The 18,114-nt window shown below is 54.3% G+C and overlaps 1 protein-coding gene across 1 annotated transcript in view; it reads left to right on the top strand.

The window, feature by feature from the left end:
- Positions 1–18,114, top strand: part of SH3BP4 (SH3 domain binding protein 4) — a 35,621-nt gene that overhangs the window by 13,632 nt on the left and 3,875 nt on the right. The window contains exons 2-3 of the mRNA XM_064718001.1: positions 7,493–7,692; positions 11,584–13,946. Coding sequence (XP_064574071.1) covers positions 7,572–7,692; positions 11,584–13,946 — 2,484 coding nt within the window. The 5' untranslated portion in view covers positions 7,493–7,571. The remainder of the gene's footprint in view (positions 1–7,492; positions 7,693–11,583; positions 13,947–18,114) is intronic.

The raw sequence follows: 18,114 nt of genomic DNA, 5'->3' as shown, positions 1-18,114 counted from the left end.
TTTGTGCTGTCCCCTCTGCCCCAGCTGTGGTGGCAGCCTGTCCAGCCAGCAGCACGGGTGACTTTGCTGTGCCTGCCCTTCCCTGGTCACGCTGGTGGGGCTGGTTTTCCAGCCAGGAGCAAGGAGGACACGTGGCACTGCAGCAGCTCCTCCGCGCCAGGCAAGGGCAGAGCCACTGCAGGGTGATGGGGACAGGGCTCTGAAGTGTCCAAAGCTCTGTCATCATCTCCTCCTGGGGGAAGCTCAGCAGTTCAGGGACTTTTGGTTTTGACAGCTCTTGATGGCCAAATTAGCATCCAAATTATCCTAGGAGGGCAAAGCTGCCGGGAATGACTGCGGCAATATCGAGCTGCTCCAGGATTTTCTCAATTAGTACCTTTTGCCTTCAAACTCCCATGGATCTGGTTGGTTTGAGATGGGGAGGAGAGGCTGAGTGGCCCCCTTGGGTGGCCATGAGATGGTTCTTGCAGCACCCTCAGAGGTGGGAAGCTGTTTCCCCTCTTTTTGACTTCCATGGTTTCCCTTACTCTGCTCTTTGTGGGTGTTGGCCTGAGATCTCCTGGGTGACCATGGTGTCTGTGTGCATTGTCCTGGTGATTCTGGCAGGATCTTTTCTTTAGAAGTGTCTTTTTGTGTTGCTCTGGGAATCTGGGTTTCACTTCTCCTCCACCACTGATTGCCTGTGTGAGCTTGGGCTGTTGCCTGATCCAGCTCAAATCTGAATTTCCCTGCTTTGAGAGACATTTGGACCATTCTTTTGGCCCTAAGCATCCTTCAAAGCCTTGCTTTGGCTGTGGCCAGACTCTTGGGCTTCTGAAGGGCTTTGGAGGGGCTGTGAGGGCTTGGAGGAGGACAGTTTTCTCCTGGACTCCTGTTCCATCCAAGGCTTTTAAAGCTTGAGTTTATGGCTTTTGTGTTTAACTCCTCTGGGAGCACAGCACTGGATGTGACTTTGGTTTTTTATGGTTTTGTTGGTGCCCATGGGACTTGTCTGGATTAAACTCCTTGCCCTGCCAGAGGAGCATCCATCCAGATAAAAAGCCAGAGCACCTTTAGGAGTGCCCTGCCTGAATTAGGAATTGTTTTTTTCTCTTGCAAGAACATTGAGCACACAGCAGGGGCAGACTGAACTCTGCCTCTTCTGACACGAGGGCTGGTGGACATCAGATGGGATTCTGCTCCTGATGGAGATGAGTTTCCCTTCCCTGGCCAAGAGGTCCAGGTGAGGCTGCAGAACAGTCCCCACTGAGGCCTCCCTTGATCTCACAGCCTCACCAAGAGATGTGTGGGCAGCCAGCACCTCTGGGATTTTACCTGGCTCTGTGGAATGCAGGGATCTCCTCTTGGGAGCGCCGCGCTCTCCGTGCCGGCATTCCACCAGCGTCCCTTGCACCAAGGACCATCCCACTGGTGACATCCCTCTGCCTTGGTTGTTTTTGGGAATCCCAGGCTGGTCTTGCAGCCTGTGGTAGTGTTGAAACCATGGAAGCAGGTCCAGCTTTCTTTGCTTCCCTGTGTTATCAGGACAGGCGTGCGTGTCGTGGTTTTGTCGCTGTGGAGCGGGAGGACCTGGGCTGCTGTCCTAGGAAAAGCTTTTTTGTGTCCCTGTGAACCTCACAGGTGTTCCTGCCTTGTGCAGCACCTTCCTTTAGAGGTTCTTTAAACCTCTGCCATGCCAGCACCGTTTCCAGGGATTTGGGGTGGGCTTTGAGGTTGCTGTGGATGCCCGAGGGTGGTTTCTGCATCTCCAGGACCCTCCTGTGCCATGGCACCAGTGCTGGGCAGCACAGGAGGTCCTGCAGGGAAAACTTCCTTTTCCCACCCTCAAGACTGATTTATATCTGAGTCTCATGCAGCTGGGGATGGATCTCCAGGGGGATATTCCTCGTGCTCCAGAGTGGCTGCTATGAAAGGAAGCTCTCCCATTGCCTGTGAAGGATGACATCCCTGGCAGGGAAGCTGTGATGGACACCAGGCACCAGCAGCACACACTCAGCCCAAACTGCCTTCATTCCCCTCCCTTCTCCATCCAACTTGGCGTGCCCTTGCCTGGCAGCAGGAGCTGAGCCAAGCTGGAGCTCCAGGGCAGGATTTTTCCACGGGGAGCGGAGGGCACAGCATGGCACGGGGTTGGGTGCAGCCATTCCCACATCACACGCTGGGAACGGGCTCCAAAGCACAGCCCTGGGACGTGAGGAGGGCTGGGAGGCCCTGACGCTTCCACAAGTCCCTTCTTGTTTGCTGGGGAAGGGACTAAAGGAGCCCTTTGGTGTTGTGTTCCTGGCAGCTCCTCGCGCTGGGACGGACGTGTGGGTTCACACCAGGCTGTTCTTCCTGGTACAAAGAGCTGGTGTTTGGTGTTGTCTTTAGGGGTGGTTTTATCTCTGCTTGGCCTGGGTGGGTTTTTTTTTTTTCCCTTTTCTTTGGAAGATGAAAGCGTTGGCTTGGCAAACACAAGCGGTGAGGGAGGAGGAGGAGATAAGAGAGAGGCAGCGGGGTCAGGAATCACCGGGCATGGCTGGAATCACGCTGGGAAAATGCTTGGGCCAACCCTCTGAGGGGAAAATCCCAACAGCAGCCAGCTCTTCCCCAGCCATCTCCACCAGCAAGGCTCATGGAAAAGACCTGGATCACCAGGAGATGAGTCTCAATGTTATCATCAGTCTGTAACTTGCCACCAGCTGCTTCCAAAGCCATCCCAGCCTTGCAGGAGGCTGCAGAGGAGCTGGGAGGGGCTGTGCTGATGTTTGAATTGGATTCACCTTGCCAGTTTCAAGGGCATTGTGCTTTTTCTACCTGCCTGAAGATCTCTGTCAGTACAAGCATGGGAAAAGGAGGGAATTCCTTTTCCATGGGATCCTTTTCCACTGGGGGGAAATGTGGGGAGAGAGTTGTATTGTGTCATAGCCATGGGGGAGATCTTGAAGGTGAAGAACTCACAGGGCAAAACCAAGTTCCTAAATCAGATTGTTGGCTAAAATTTGGAAGTTTTGGTCACTCTGGGGCTTTTGACAGCTGTTTTTGTAGGGCCATTGCACCTTGCAGTGGGTTGGTGTCATCCTGGGTGTGGAGGGGTCTTTTCTACATCCGTCCCCATGGATTTGAGTTACTGGGGAATTTTGAAGGGCTGGGGTGTCCCCAGGATGTGGAGGGGTCTTTTCTGTATCTGCCCCCATGGATTGGAGTTACTGGGGGTTTTGTGATTGATAAAAGCAGCATTTGCAGTAAATTCAAATTGTGTGGGACAAGCGTTGTGGGGAGCGCTGTGGCTCTGGGACATGAATTCCTCCCTGGGAAAAGTTGAAATTTGCTCATATCCAAGCAAAGCCGACTGTTTTTAAAAGAAACCTCCAAAAACACTTCTGTGTTTGTGGGAGAGCCAGAGGAACTCGACTTTGGAGGAAGAAAAAGCAAATTAAAAGCCATAAAGCAGCAAGTGCCTGGAGTTGATCTTGGCTCTGCTGCGGGGAGAGGATGATGAGGGATTGATTAGAACCTCCATTTTTTATTTTTTTTCCCTCAATTTTCAATTTGTGGCCAAGAGTAGGGTGGGAGATTTCTCTGGAGCTTGCACCACAGTCTTGAGAGGCTTTCAGTGGATTTTCCAGGGAGAACAGGGTGGTAGTTCTGGCAGAGTTGACCAGTCCTGTGTCACAGTGGCTTCTGTTCCTTGTGCTTCCACAGACATGGATTTGCCCTGGTGGGATGGACCAGGGGATCCATCCCACCAGGGGTGTAGGTTTGGGAATGTGGGATGGGCAAGGACGTGCACAGGGATGTGCAGGAATGTCCCTTTGCTGCTGGCAGCTCCTCGGCTGCCCCTGCAAGGACCTGGCTCCCTCTCCAGCCCTGCTGGTGCTTGGTACCACCCAGCCCTGCCTCTTATCAGCCCAAATTCCTGGCACCGGGGGTTTCCCCTCACTGAGGGCTCCTCTCCCACCTGCACCACATCAGTTCTTGTTGGAGAGAACCTTCCCTTGGCCAGCAGCAGATTCTGCTTCCCTCCCTCCCACCCTCAGGCTGTGCGCTTTTGGGTGTTCCCGTGGTTTTATGATTGCATTTCTTTGCTCCAAGACGTGGGGTTGGGCTTTTTCCCAGGATTTTTCCCTGTCTAGCGTGGCTGGGTGCCCGTGGTGTGTGTTTGGTAGCTCAGTGTCCAGCCAGAGGTGTGTCCATCCCATAATCCCATCAGGAATGATGGCTGGAGCTGGGCAGGACAGGGCTCTGCTGTGCCAGGGGGTCTTGGGGGCCTGCAGAGTTGGATTTCTGGGATAAATTCTACCAGACAAATTTTCAGAAGTTGTTTTTAACCTTCTGCACACCAGGAAGTGTTGCAGCTGCGTGTTCAAGTGCTGCAGGAAAAGTTTGGTTTCGTTTTCAGTGAAGTGTTAGTAAATGTGGCATTTTTAGCAAGATGTGACACTGTCACCAGCCCCAGACCTGCTGCTGCTCCATGCCTGGAGGGACCTGAGGGAGCAGCTCCGTGCTGGAGATGTTCAGGTTGGATTTTAGGAAAAGGTTCTTCCCCCAGAGGGTGCTGGGCACTGCCCAGGGAAGGTTCAATGCAGGGGCAGCACCATCCATGCCAGGAAGCTGTGAGGATGCACCCATGGAAATCTGCTCACCAGGGCTTCCCTAAAGCCTTCCCCAGCTCCCAGCAAAGCCTGCTTAGGATTTGGGAAAGAAAAATATCCCCTCCGTGGGGCCCTGATTTGTTGGGATGGATTTATTGGCATGGGGGGAGCAGGCAGCAGGTCCCCCTGGCTCGTAGGGCTGGATTTTCACCCTGCAGCATTCCCTGTCCCTCACAGGAGGGAAAAAAGCAGCGTGAAAAGCAGGTGTGGGTGCCTTTGAGGAGCTGCTGGCGCTGTCAGGGTGTGCTCTGGTCGCCCACTGGTTTCCTTCCCCCCCACCATTCATTTCGGATGCTGTCTGTGGCTTCGGGTATAAACAGATGGGGCTGGGTTTCCCCCTGCTCTATATTTAACCCCAGGCTAAATTTAAAGCGCTTCCAGAGGAGTTTGCAGACCATTGTCTCGGCGATTTCTAAACAATTCTTGCCCCTTCCACCCTTTGTTCCCCCCCCCCCCCCCACACTTATCCCTTTTTTCCTCACACAGCCCGGATTTGAGGCTTTGCTGGTGATCTCTGCATTCAGAAACCTTTTGGGTCCATCCCCAGCCCCAAAATATCCCAAATCCAGCGGTAGGGAGGGCCTGGCCCCCATCCTTCAGTGTGTGTGAGCATCCCTGCATCCAGGAGGGACAGACAGACCCGGGATGCTGCTGTCAGGACAGGAAATGCCTTTCCATTATCCCTCGTTTGTGCGTAGATTCCCACTGCCTTTGGAGGCCTCAGGGTTCCACGCAGAGGGGATTTTTCCAGCTGTTCCTCCACCCAGCCACATCTGGCAGAGGCCTTTAGCAGGAAGTTTCCCATCTCCTTATATAAATAGAGGTGGGGGGGAGCATCCCTGTGAATTCCAGGCTTGTGGATATGTCAGTGAGAGCTGTCAGGGCTGTAGCTGCCATAATTACTATAAAATTCATTTGATGCAGGTGTTTCAAAACACATTCGTGGCTTACACTTGGTTTTTTTCCTACTTTGTGCAGTGCTGCCCAAGCAGGGGGGAATTTTTGGATGCTGCAGAGGTTTTATTTATTTTATTTTATTTTATTTTATTATTTTATTTTATTATTTTATTTTATTTTATTATTTTATTTTATTTTTAATTTTATTTTATTTTTTAATTTGTTTTATTTAATTTTATTTTTATTTTATTTTTTAACAAGAATTGCCAAAATCAGTGAGGTGTGGGGTCTCTGGTGGGAGGCACGGTGTGTTTGGGCTCTTTCCACATTACCTAGAAAAGCAGCAATCCCAAATGGCATCAATGGGTGGAACTGGGTGGATGGTGAACGGTGCCAGCCAAGTGGAGCATCCTTCCTCCCTTCCTTGCTTCCTAATGGAGATTATTCCTCCTTATTCCTGCTTATTCCTGATCTATTCCTGCTTATTCCTGTGTCCTGCCCCTGGCAGCAGCTCCAGGTCCCCTCTCTTACCTGACCCAGCTCTGATAAGCTCAGCCTTGACTCCAAGCCTGATTTTCCCTGTGTTTATTCCCAGCAGGACCCGACAGGAGGGGAGGCTCTCCTCGAAGGGGAAAATGTTTGCACACAAGTTCTCCCTTCCCTTTTCTGGCTCTGTGCATCCCTCCCAGCCAGCCACATTCCTGGCATACCAGCCCTGGGGATGGCTTGGGAAGCGTTTCAAGCAGGCTGGAGTATCTCCTGTTCAGGCTCTCCCCCTGCAAAATTTCCTCTTGCTGCATTCCAGAAAAGGGCACCGAATCCTTCAGGAATTGCTGCTCCCCCTCACAGTGCCTGAGGAGACATCAGCTCTGTATTCCCACCCCAGGAATTTGGGTCTGGCTGTTGTTTTCTGTTGGATTTCATTTTCAAGCAGAGGGAGGAAAAGAGAAAAAAAAATTGCATGGGAGGGGGAGAAAGGAAGAGCAGCATTAGGAGTGGATGAAAATCCCTTTGTAAAACAAGGGATTTGGATATAACTTCTAATTAAAACTTTTATGGTTAGGACCTGCTGGTGTTTTGCAGCCAGGCTGTAGTTTTGTGGCAGCTCTGAGGGAGCAGGAGGCAGGGGCTGAATCCAGAATTTCCAGGATGGTCCCAGCTATGCCAGACAGCGTTCCTGCTCCCTGGTGCAAACCTGGAGTAGCAACTCATGGCTCAGGCTGTGCTCCAGCCGTGCCTTCAGCCTCTCCTGCTCGTCCTGGCCCATCTGGCCCCTGTCCCAGCTGCAGAGGACACAGGTGACGTCAGGGGAGCTCTTGCCCATGCTTGCATCAGCCACCACGTTGGTGGTCGGAGTGTCCTGTGGGAACGGGCTCCTTTTCCTCTCAGCTCCACTGGGCTCATCCAGCTACTCTTCCACAGGGGCTCTGCAAGTGTTTCTGGGAAAAAAAGAGAGAAAAATTGATTTTTTCCTTATTTTTTCTTTTATTTTTGTCGTACTCAGTGCAGCAAGGGATGTTGCTGTGCCTGGTTGGCTGGGTGAGGGGAGAGCAAGTGGGAAGAGCCGGTCCCCATCCTAGGAGATGCTGCAGTGGGAGAGAAGGATGTGAACAGAAAAAAAGCCCAGTCCTGTGGGTCTTTCTGCTCCCACAGCAGCCTGGTGCTTGGTGCTTTTATAATTGTGGTACAACAACCTGAAAATGCTTGGGAAATAGGGAGAAGGACCAATTTACAGTCCTGGAAGCAGAATATTCCCAAAAATCTCCTAAAGGTCAGAGGGCTGCTTCGGTGGGGTTGTGTCCCTCATGGTGCAGGCCCAGGCTGTCCAGGGGTCCCTGGAGCATCCAGGTTGTGTTCCAGGATGGGGTAAGGAGAGCAGGACAGGCTCTCCTCCATTGGGATCAGCGCCTGGGTGCCATGGGGTACCTTTCTAACAGCCTGGCCTCTGTCTGTGTCCCCAGGCTGGTTCCCCGAGGTGACAGCGGGCTCCCCGTCGGCGGCAGAGGGGCCATGGCCATGTAGGGCCCGCCGGGAGCGGCGATGGCAGCGCAGAGGATCCGGGCGGCCAACTCGGGAGGGCTCCCGCGCTGCCGCTCCGAGGGCGCCCTCATCGACCTGGGCGAGGCCTTCGCGGCCGAGAGCGCCCTCTGCGACGTCAAAGGTGCCTGGGAATCGTCCCCTTCCTCACTCCAACCCATCCTCATCCTCTGGGAGGGCTGGAAGAGTGTCTGGGCATGCCTCCTCCTCATTCCAGGCCATCCCCACCACCTAGAAGGGCTCAAAAGGTGCCTGGACATCGCTCCCTCATCACTCCAGGCCATCCCCACCTCCTGTGAGGGCTGGAAGAGTGTCTGGGCATCCCCTCCTTCTCATTCCAGGCCCATCCTCACCCATGGGAGGGTTCCAAAGGTGTCTGGGCATCACCCCATCCTCATCCAGGCCCATCTCCACCCCTGGGAGGGCTCAGAAGGTGCCTGGGCATCACCTCCTTCCTCAGCCAGGCCGTCCCCATCCTCACTCCAGGGCTCAAAAGCTCCCTGAGCATCTCCCCTCCTCATGCCAGGCCCATCCTCATCCTCTGGGAGGGCTCCAAAGGTGCCTGGGAATCATCCCCTTCCTCATCCAGGGCAATCCGAAACCCCTGGGAGGGCTCAAAAGGTGCCTGGGCATCCTCCCCTCCTCATCCAGGCCATCCCCACCCTTAGAAGGGCTCCAAAGGTGGCTGGGCACCCCCCGCTTCCTCATTCCAGGCCATCCCCACCACCTAGAATGGCTCAAAAAGTGCCTGGGCATCCCCTCCTTGTCATTCCAGGCCCATCCTCACCTCCTGAGAGGGCTCCAAAGGTGTCTGGGCATCCCCCCTTTCCTCATTCCAGGCCCATCCCTTGGGAGGGCTCTGAAGGTGCCTGGGCATCACTCTCTCCTCATTTCAGGCCCATCCTCACCCCTGGAAGAGCTCAAAAGGTGTCTGGTCATCCCCCCTCCTCATCTAGGCCCATCCCCTATGAGGGCTGGAAGGGTGCCTGGGCATCCCCCACTCCTCACTCCAGGCCCATCTCTGTCCGGTTTATCTCGGCTGTTTGAGGGGCCTGAAAAGGCCCGGGGTGGCCTTGGGGCAGCCCGCGTATCGAAGGACGAGAAGAGGCTTCAGTTCTTCTTTCTGGTTTTTATGTTTATTAATTGTTTATCTAAAAGATGTTCTTTCAGCCGAACAAAGATCTGCTCAGCAGCCAGCCATGGGCACACTCTCTGCCCTCCCGGGCAGCCACGTATCTTTATACCCTTTGTTACGTGTACAATATTTATCATTTTTCCCCAATACCATCTATTCTTATAACTCGGTGTACTCTTAGTAATAACCAATCCAAAGGTGCCACCGTGGCCAAAGAAGATGGAGGAGAAGAGGAAGAAGAAGAAGGACAGGACACACCCCAATTCCTCCATCTTACTCCTCTAAACCCCCCTGTACATAAATCCTAAACCCTGTGTCTCACCCTCTAATTAGCTAATCTTTTCACCCTTCACCCGGTGAAGCCCTCATCCTTGTCGTCTCCTGTGTAGGGTTAAAGTCCAGCTACCAGACACTTCTGGCAACATTCCAGGACTCCCGAGCCCCCCAAGGTGGTCTCGGAGGCTCAGCATCTTAGGACTGAGATCTTGAGATCCGACACATCTCCATCCCTGGGAAGGCTCCAAAGGTGCCTGGGCATCCCCCCTCCTCATTCCAGGCCATCCCCACCCCTAGAAGGGCTCAGAAGGTGCCTGGGAATCATCCCCTTCCTCACTCCAGGCCCATCCCCTGGGAGGGCTCCAAAGGTGCCTGGACATCACTCCCTCCTCACTCCAGGCCATCCCCACCCCCTAGAAGGGCTCCAAAGGTGCCTGGGCATCACCCCCTCCTCATTCCAGGTCATCTTCACCACCTAGAAGGTTTCAGAAGGTGCCTGTGCCTCATTCTCTCCTCATTCCAGGCCCATCTCCATCCCTGGGAGGGCTGGAAAAGTGCCTGGGCATCCCCCCCTCCTCACTCCAGCCCATTCCCATCCTCTGGGAGGGCTCCAAAGGTGCCTGGGCATCCCCCTTCCTCATTCCAGGCCATCTCCCATCCCTTTGGAGGGCTGGAAAGGTGCCTGGGCATCCCCCTCCTCCTCATCCAGCCCCATCCCCATCTCATGTGAGGGCTGAAAAGGTGCCTGGGCATCCCCCCCCCCTACCCCTCATTCCAGACCATCCCCACCCTCTTGCAGGGCTCAAAAAATGTGTGGGCATGCCCCCCCCTTCTCATTCCAGGCCCATCCCCACCCCTGGGAAGCCTTGGTGACACCAACAAGGTGGTGACAAAAGTGATTCCCTCTCCCCAGCGCTGGGAGCCTGCAGCTTGCTCCTCCAATAATCCTTTTTTGGGGTTTTTTTTCAGCTTTTATTGCTTTTTTTTTTCCCCTGCTGTGTTTTCCTTTTATGCTGCGGTCAGGTGGGAGGGGAATTGCTGCTCCCCTGGCAGGAGAGCGTCCCAAGGAAAAGCTCCAGGTGGAAGCTGGAGAGCTGCTGAGGGCCTTGAGAGTAAACACGCACAAAGGAGATTGTTTTTGCAGGTGTAGCACCTGAACATCAAACACTTGCTGCAAATTAGATGGGTTTTAATGCAAAACCAGGAATTGCTCCTCTTATCCCAGGGGTTTCAGCACATCCCTGTTAACCCCTGCATGCCCAGCTGGAGGGACAAGGGAATAGCCACTTTCCTGTCTGATCTAGCACCAAAAATGCTCCATCCTGCAGCATGACTGAGTTAACAGCAGCTTCCAACCTAGCAGGCTGCCAAAAGAATTCCAGTTTGGAGTTTCTGTGCAGTTTCCCACTGGATGAATGCCCCTACACCTTTGCCTGCTGGCAGAGGATGTGTACAAAACTCTTCTCCTTGGAATACTCAGCCCCCCAGGCTATATTTAAAGGCCTCTCTTTGCTCAGCTGTGTCTTCCCTTTTTATTGTGGGAAGTGAGAAGTGCTGCCAGCCTGTGAGTGGAGGCTGCAGGGATGTGCATTCTGAGCTCCCATCCCTTTGTCTCTGGGATTTTAAGGGCTTCCTGTGTTTTCTAAACTCCCTTTTCCTCCCACAGAGCTCTGTTGAAGCAGGTGCTGTCCCAGTTCCCTTGCAGCTCCCTGTTGGTGAAAATCCAGCTTTCCTTGTTTTCCTCAGACTCTCTGGGGAGGCAGCACACATTTAACCATTGATGTGGCATCATCTGCAGCTTGTTTTTAGTGCTTTTTACAGAAACACGTCCTGAAAATGAGACCAAAGCCAATAAATAGGGTGGCAGTGTAGGCTCAGCCCAGCCTGGATGTAAATTGGGATTCTCTAGCAGAAAACTCTTCCACTGGCACTTCTGAATGGGGTTTGGAGATGCTGCCAGAACCAGAACAGCAGTGTGGGAGGGAGGTGTGAGATTCCGTGAGGGTTCAACCTGGGTAACCTTCAGAACCACAGATTGGTTTGATTTGGGAGGGACCTGAAAGCAGAAGACATGTTCCCCTAGCCCAGGTTACTCCAAGCCCCATCAGCCTGGCCTGGAACACTTCCAGGGATTCAAGGGCAGCCACAGCTGCTCTGGGCATGTTTCAGATGTGCAGGAGAGGGGTTACAGCAGAGCAAGAGGGTTCTTAGCCTGTAGGGAGAGTTATCTTGGGTTTGGATGAACCCTTTGGGGAAGAGAGGTGTGAATGTACCAGAAGTAGTGGAGTTTTCTTGAAAAAATTGTGGAGAAAAATACCTGCAGGCTTGAGAGGTTGCCCAGGGAATCAGTGGACCTGCAAGTGTTCAGAAAACACATAGATGTGGCACTTGGGGACATGGCTTAGTGGTGAACCTGGCAGTGCTGGGTTAATGGTTGGATTTGATGGTCTTGGAGGCCTTTTCCAACTTTAATGATTCAGTGATCCCAAAACCACCTTCATCACTTAGAACAGTGTGGAATGGTGACCTGGAATAAAGGCTTCCAGGTCAGTGGTGGCTCTGCTGAGCATCTCTCACAGTGCTGTCTCCTCCTTGCCTCCTCAGTGCCTTCTCCCAGTGCCTTGCTGGTGGACAACCCCACGTCCTTCGGGAACGCCAAGGAAGTGGTGGCGATCAAGGACTACTGCCCCACCAACTTCACCACGCTCAAGTTCTCCAAGGGGGACCACCTGTACGTGCTGGACACGTCGGGAGGGGAGTGGTGGTACGCCCACAACACCACGGAGATGGGCTACATCCCCTCCTCCTACGTGCAGCCCGTCGGCCACCGCAACTCCTCGCTCACCGACAGCGGCGTCATCGACAGCCTGCTGGAGAGCCCCGACGAGGGCGTCAAGGAGCTGGACCTGCTCGGGGAGTGGACTGAAGGGAAGAGAAACTCTGCCAAATCCTACCACAACAACCCCTTCCTGAACGGAGTGCACACCAACCCATTCCTGAACGGGAATGCGCAAGCGGCGCCCAGCTCGGACAAAGAGTCCGACTCCAGCGTGGCTGTGGATTTGTTGCTCTTTGATACGGCGGCTCCCACGGCGGCTCTCCCCACTTCAGCTGCCAACAGCAGCCTGGGGAATCTTTTTGATGAGTTTCCCTCCACCAACAGGCTGGATGTGGAGCAGCCCGTGAGGAGGGACAACCCCTTCTTCCGAAGCAAACGCTCCTACAGCTTGTCTGAGCTGTCTGTCCTCCAGGCCAAGTCGGACGCGCCAGCATCGTCAGGTTTCTTCAGCGGTTTGAAGTCCCCCACCCCTGAGCAGTTCCAGAGCAGGGAGGATTTTAGGACAGCGTGGCTGAACCACAGGAAGCTGGCTCGGTCTTGCCACGACTTGGATTTGCTTGGCCAGAATCCCGGCTGGGGTCAGACGCAGCCGGTGGAGACCAACATCGTGTGCAAGCTGGACAGCTCCGGCGGGGCCGTGCAGCTGCCCGACACCAACATCAGCATCCACGTGCCCGAGGGCCACGTGTGCCCCGGCGAGACGCAGCAGATCTCCATGAAGGCCATGCTGGACCCGCCGCTGGAGCTCAACAGTGACAAGTGCAGCACCATCAGCCCCGTGTTGCAGATCAAGCTCAGCAACATGGAGGTGAAGACCTTCATCATCCTGGAGATGAAGGTGTCGGCGGAGATCAAGAGTGACGCGGTGAGCAAGAGCTTGGTGGGGCTGCAGTGCCTGCGCAGCGACATGAAGGAGGGGCCCTACACGCCATTGCAGCTGAGCTACTCCTACGGGGACACCATCCAGGTGCAGCTGGAGAACCTGGAGCCCTGCATGTACATCGCGGCCGTGGCGCAGGGCCAGAACATCCTCTACCCTTACACCGTGTGGGATTACATCAGCAAGAGGATCACGGTGGGCGTCTACGGCCCCAAGCACATCCACCCTTCCTTCAAGACCGTGGTGGCCATGTTCGGCCACGAGTGCGCCCCCAAGACCCTGCTGGTCAATGAGGTCACCAGGCAGTGCCACAGCCCAGCTCCCGTCGCCCTGCAGCTCTGGGGCAAGCACCAATTCTCCCTGTCCCGGCCCCAGGACCTCAAGCTCTGCATGTTCTCCAACATGACCAACTACGAGGTGAAGGCCAGCGAGCAGGCCAAGATCGTGCGAGGCTTCCAGATGAAGCTGGGCAAGGTCAGCCGCCTCATCTTCCCCATCTCCTCCCACGACCCCAACGAGCTGTCGGACTTCACGCTGAGGATACAGGTCAAGGATGACCAGGATGCCATCCTCACCCAGTTCTGCGTCCAGACGCCGCAGCCGCCGCCAAAGAGCGCCATCAAACCCACGGGGCAGAGGCGGTTCCTGAAGAAGAACGAGGTGGGGAAGATCATCCTCTCCCCGCTGGCTGCCACCGCCAAGTATCCGGTTTTTCAGGACCGGCCGGTGTTGAGCCTCAAGTACGGGAAGCTGCTGAAGACGGTGGTGAGGCAGAGCAAGAACCACTACTTGCTGGAGTACAAGAAGGGAGACGTCATCGCCCTCCTCAGCGAGGAGAAGATCAGGTTGAAAGGGCAGCTGTGGACCAAGGAGTGGTACATCGGCTACTACCAGGGCAAGGTCGGCCTCGTGCACACCAAAAACGTGCTGGTGGTGGGCAAGGTCAAACCCAGCTACTTCTCCGGGCCGGACCTCACCACCAGCCTGCTGCTGGAGCAGATCCTGAGGCCCTGCAAGTTCCTGACCTACATCTACGCCTCGGTGAGGACTCTGCTGATGGAGAACCTCAGCAGCTGGCGCTCCTTCGCCGACGCCCTGGGCTACCTGAACCTGCCGCTCTCCTTCTTCTGCCGGGCGGAGCTGGACAGCGAGCCGGAGAGGGTGGCCTCCGTGCTGGAGAAGCTGAAGGAGGACTGCAACAGCGTGGAGAACAAGGAGAGGAAGTCCTTCCAGAAGGAGCTGATGACGGTGAGTCTGAGGCCTGGCGAAGGGGGGCTTCGTTCCTGGCTTTGCAGAGGCATCAGGGGAGGTGGCACTTCCCTAATTCAGTCTTTGGGGCGTGAAATCCACCTTGAATGTCTTCTGAGGACTGCTGGGCACTGGCCAGGTGGGAGTCCAGCCCTGTGGTGGGTGGGATCTTGGTTTAGCAGGATCATGGCAATAATGAGGGATGCGCTAAGGTGTTTGGAATTCCAGAATCACACAATGGCCTGGGTTGAAAGAAACCTCAAAGCTCATCCAGTCCCACCCCTTGCCATGGGCAGGGACACCTTCCACTGTCCCAGGCTGCTCCAAGCCCTGTTCAACCTGGCCTGGAACACTTTGAGGGATGGGGAGCCTTGTTTTTGAGTGGCACCTGTGAGCTGGGATGTTTTATACGTTACAAACGGAAATGTGTGACTTGCTCCATGTCCTGAAAGGAATCTGGGAGAAGTGCTGCCTGCCAGTATTCCTAGGATGCCGTTAGCAAGTAAATCCCTCACAAAATATCATCTCCACGATCCTTTCTAGCACTTAATAGGAAGTGAGCCAAAGAAAATACAGGGCAAAGTGTCTGGGAGAGATTTGCAGCTCTCTCCGGTTCCGTGCTGTCCCACAGGAGCAGAGTAACTGAGTTATGGAGAAGAGCATGGTTTAAAATGTCAATTGGATTAAGGAATAGCGGTGGCCTTGCTTGGCAAAATGAAATTACGGCAAAAGGGGGCTGGGGCTGAGTGGAGGAGTTCAGTTCCCACATTCCTTTTAGGGAGAAGAGGGGAATTTAAGGATTGAGTAGAAGGTGTTACGGAGAGTATGGAATCCATTGTTACTCATGGAAATGTTGTCTGGAGAGTTCCCTGTGCCCGGGTACCACTCTGGGGCCTGTGGGGCGACATTTCAGCTCTGACTTTCAGCTTTCAGGTCGTGCCACCAACACTGCTCCTGTTGCAGGGTTCTCCTGGCCATCAGTGACCCTTTCCTCACCCAGGATTGGAAAACCCCCCCTGTTTCCCCCCCAAGGGAGGGTTTTCTCCTTTAATCATCAGGCTCAATGATTGTTGGGATGAAATCCGTGCTGCTCTTGCTGGATGCTCCCGGGACTGTTTGCTTTACCTGTTTGCAAACCCCATAGGTGTTGCTTTTATCTCTCCCCATTGTTTTCAGGGATCCCAGGCATCCTGTAGGTCATGGAGAATCCTCACAAGGAGACAAAGGGAAAGATAAGGCTCAGGGAGCTGCTGACTCCAGGGGAGGGCTGGGAGGTGCAGGAAAACATCCTGCTCCCCTGTGGCTGTCAGGAGAGCAGAGTCCCAGGGCAGGTTTTATTCTCCTTGTTTGTCTAATCCTGCTCTCTGTGAGGCTGAGCCTGCGGATCAAGGATGAGCTCCCTTCTTGGTGGAACGTGATGCTGCCTCCAAAACCCCTGGCTGCCGTCAAATCCTCCTTAGCCTATGGAGAAATTAGATTGAGCCTGTTGAAAGAAGAAAATAATGATGTTTCAGGGGATGGCAATGGAGCAGTAATGGATTTTATTGTGTTCAAATCTGATTTTATTTGTAACAAATGGACTGGCTTTCTGGCAAGGGGAGCCAGCTGCACTAAGCTGCAGCGTGGCCATTTCAGCTGAAAGAAAGTTGGTTGTCTCCCCTCAGAAGGGCTGGGAAGGCAGAAGCAGAAGCAGGATTATCAGTGTTGAGTACACAAAGCGCCAGTGGCAGAGTCGTGCACCAGCAGCCAAGCAAGGAAAAGCCTGGTCATGATGACTGGTTAATCAGTAATCTGCCTTTAATTACTACTCCTCTAATCAGACACCAGCACTGGAGTGTGAAGGTAACTGGGGGGCATGTGGTTGCTCAGCACAGAGGGAAAGCTCTCCCTGCCTCCTCTCTGCCCCTTGGAAGCAGGCAGCACATGGATGGCTTGGATAAAAAAGCTGGGCATGGATTCAAGAAGATTTCATTGCCCCTGGTGCCTGGCCCGTGGGGTGAGACCTGCCCTGAGACACAGCTTTTCTCCCTCCCTGCTTGTCAGAGAGACTCTCATTTATCATCCCTCCAACAGACTCTGCTGTTGGGAAAAACACGGCTCTGCTGGGAACGGCCCCTGGCACGGCAGCAGGGAGCTGTGGGGAGGAAACTCTGAGCTTGTTCTTCTCCAGGCAGCTTGTAAAGGTCACACAGGAGATGAGCTTGGGATATTTTTTTTTCCCCTCCCGTTGTTTTGTTTGCTCTGACTCGCGGTATCCAGGTATCCATGTGCTGCTGCCTGGCTCCTGCCAAGAGTTTCTGCTTGTCCCTGGTGTGTTCCTAAAGCTGTGGAGCTGTCCTAAAGTCCTGCAGGTCAGGGTGTCCAAAGCTTTGGGTTGGAAAGGACCTTAAAGCCCATTCCTTTCCACCCCCTGCCATGGGCAGGGACACCTCCCATTATCCCAGGCTGCTCCAAGCCCTGTTCAGCCTGGCCTGGGACACTTCCAGGGATGTGAAGCCACATCTCTGAGCAACCAGGGGGGCCTCACCACTCTCAGCATGCTGAGATCCAGCTGGGCATCATTCCCCATGGGAGCCAGTGCAAGACTTTATGAGGTAAACAAAAAAAATCAGTATTTAAGGCTGAGAGTGTGTATTTTAAACACGCAAGATGATTTTGGAGGTGGTGACAGCCAAAACAGTGAGCGAGAGAGATGTTTGATGCCCAAACAAGGGTTATTTTGGGGAACAGTTGTACAGAGACAACTTTTTTGGGTCAAAACCTGACCTGTATCCTGGAGAGGATGGTGAGCCAGGAGCCTGAGCAGGAGCATCCTCTCGCCCCGTGGCTCTCATGGTATCCTTGGGGACACAGGGCCTTTATCCCCCAGTTTGAGGAAGTCCCAGGGGGGAGCTGTTTTCCTCCACAATGCTGCTTTCCTTCATTAGGAAATGGGATTCTGCATTTCAAAGCTGGGATGTAAATTCAGCCTCCCCTGGATGCCTTTTAAGTTGAGGTGTTTCTGCTTTGAACTGGGATTTGAATATCAAACACCCTCTTTGCTCTTTGCTGGGCTGGCCCAGCCGGTTCCCAGCTGCTCCCAGGGGAATAAACAATAAACAATAAATATTTCCAAGGGCTCTGGCAAAGCACAGCCCAGGTCACACCTGGGTGATGAGGGATGGAGACACGGTGAGTGGACCCAGCTATCCTGGGAGGCTTGTCCAGGGCAAGGGAGGAGGATGGAAACAATTGTGGCATAATCCCACTGGAGGATTAAGTCTGCTGAGCTAATCCTGGTGTCTCGCCGTGTTTCCAGTAATATTCCCCCTCTGGCTGCCTTGCATCCCATGCCCTGGTGTCCTGTCACCTGTGCCCATGGGGCTGGAGCTGCCAGGGCACGGCAGGTGGTGCTGTGGCTATCAGAAGGTTTCAGAGTTAGCCAGACCCACCCATTTCTCCCAGAGTTGTTGTTTTGAGTGATTTTGCAGCTCTTTGATGAGGTGCCCTCCTGGGTGTTTTCCCTGCTGCTGCTGCTTTGTTGTTCACCTGGAGCAGCAGAATCCATCTCCTGCAGCTCCATCCTTCTGAACCCAGCTCCAGGCACTGCCTCTGACCTCGGGCAGGAGATGGGAGCAGCTCCTTCATCCTGCTCCCCCAAAGGCCAGGCTGTGCAGGGGTTGGCATCCAGCTGCCTGGAAAGGCAGGGCTGGGGATGCTCAGCCTGCTCTTTCCTTAGGGCCCTGCAGAGAGGGAGCTGGATCCAGAGGGGAGCAGGATCCAGAGAGGGTGGAGGATCCAGAGGAGAGCTGGATCCAGAGGGGGTGGAGGATCCAGAGAAGGATCTGGATCCAGAGAGGGAGCTGGATCCAGAGGGTGGAAGATCCAGAGGGGGAGCTGGATCCAGAGAATGGAGCTGGATCCAGAGAGGGGAGCTGGATCCAGAGACGGTGGAGGATCCAGAGGGGAGCTGGATCCAGAGGGGCTGCAGGATCCAGAGAGGGAGCTGGGTCTAGAGAGGGAGCTGGGGGGAAGCTGGATCCAGAGAGGGTGCAGGATCCAGAGAAGGTGCTGGATCCAGAGGGGAGCTGATCCCTGGGCTGTAGGAGAGGAGGTGGTTCAGTTCTGGTGCAGGTGTGTGAGATCTAAACGCTCCTGAACGTCTTTTTGCCAAGCCAAATGTGCTCCT

Source organism: Zonotrichia leucophrys, chromosome 7 (genome assembly GCF_028769735.1).
Source record: "Zonotrichia leucophrys gambelii isolate GWCS_2022_RI chromosome 7, RI_Zleu_2.0, whole genome shotgun sequence".
In the NCBI taxonomy this organism is placed as follows: Eukaryota; Metazoa; Chordata; class Aves; order Passeriformes; family Passerellidae; genus Zonotrichia; species Zonotrichia leucophrys.
The sequence above is the reverse complement of the archived record's forward strand: the minus strand, read 5'-3'. Positions and strand labels throughout refer to the sequence as shown.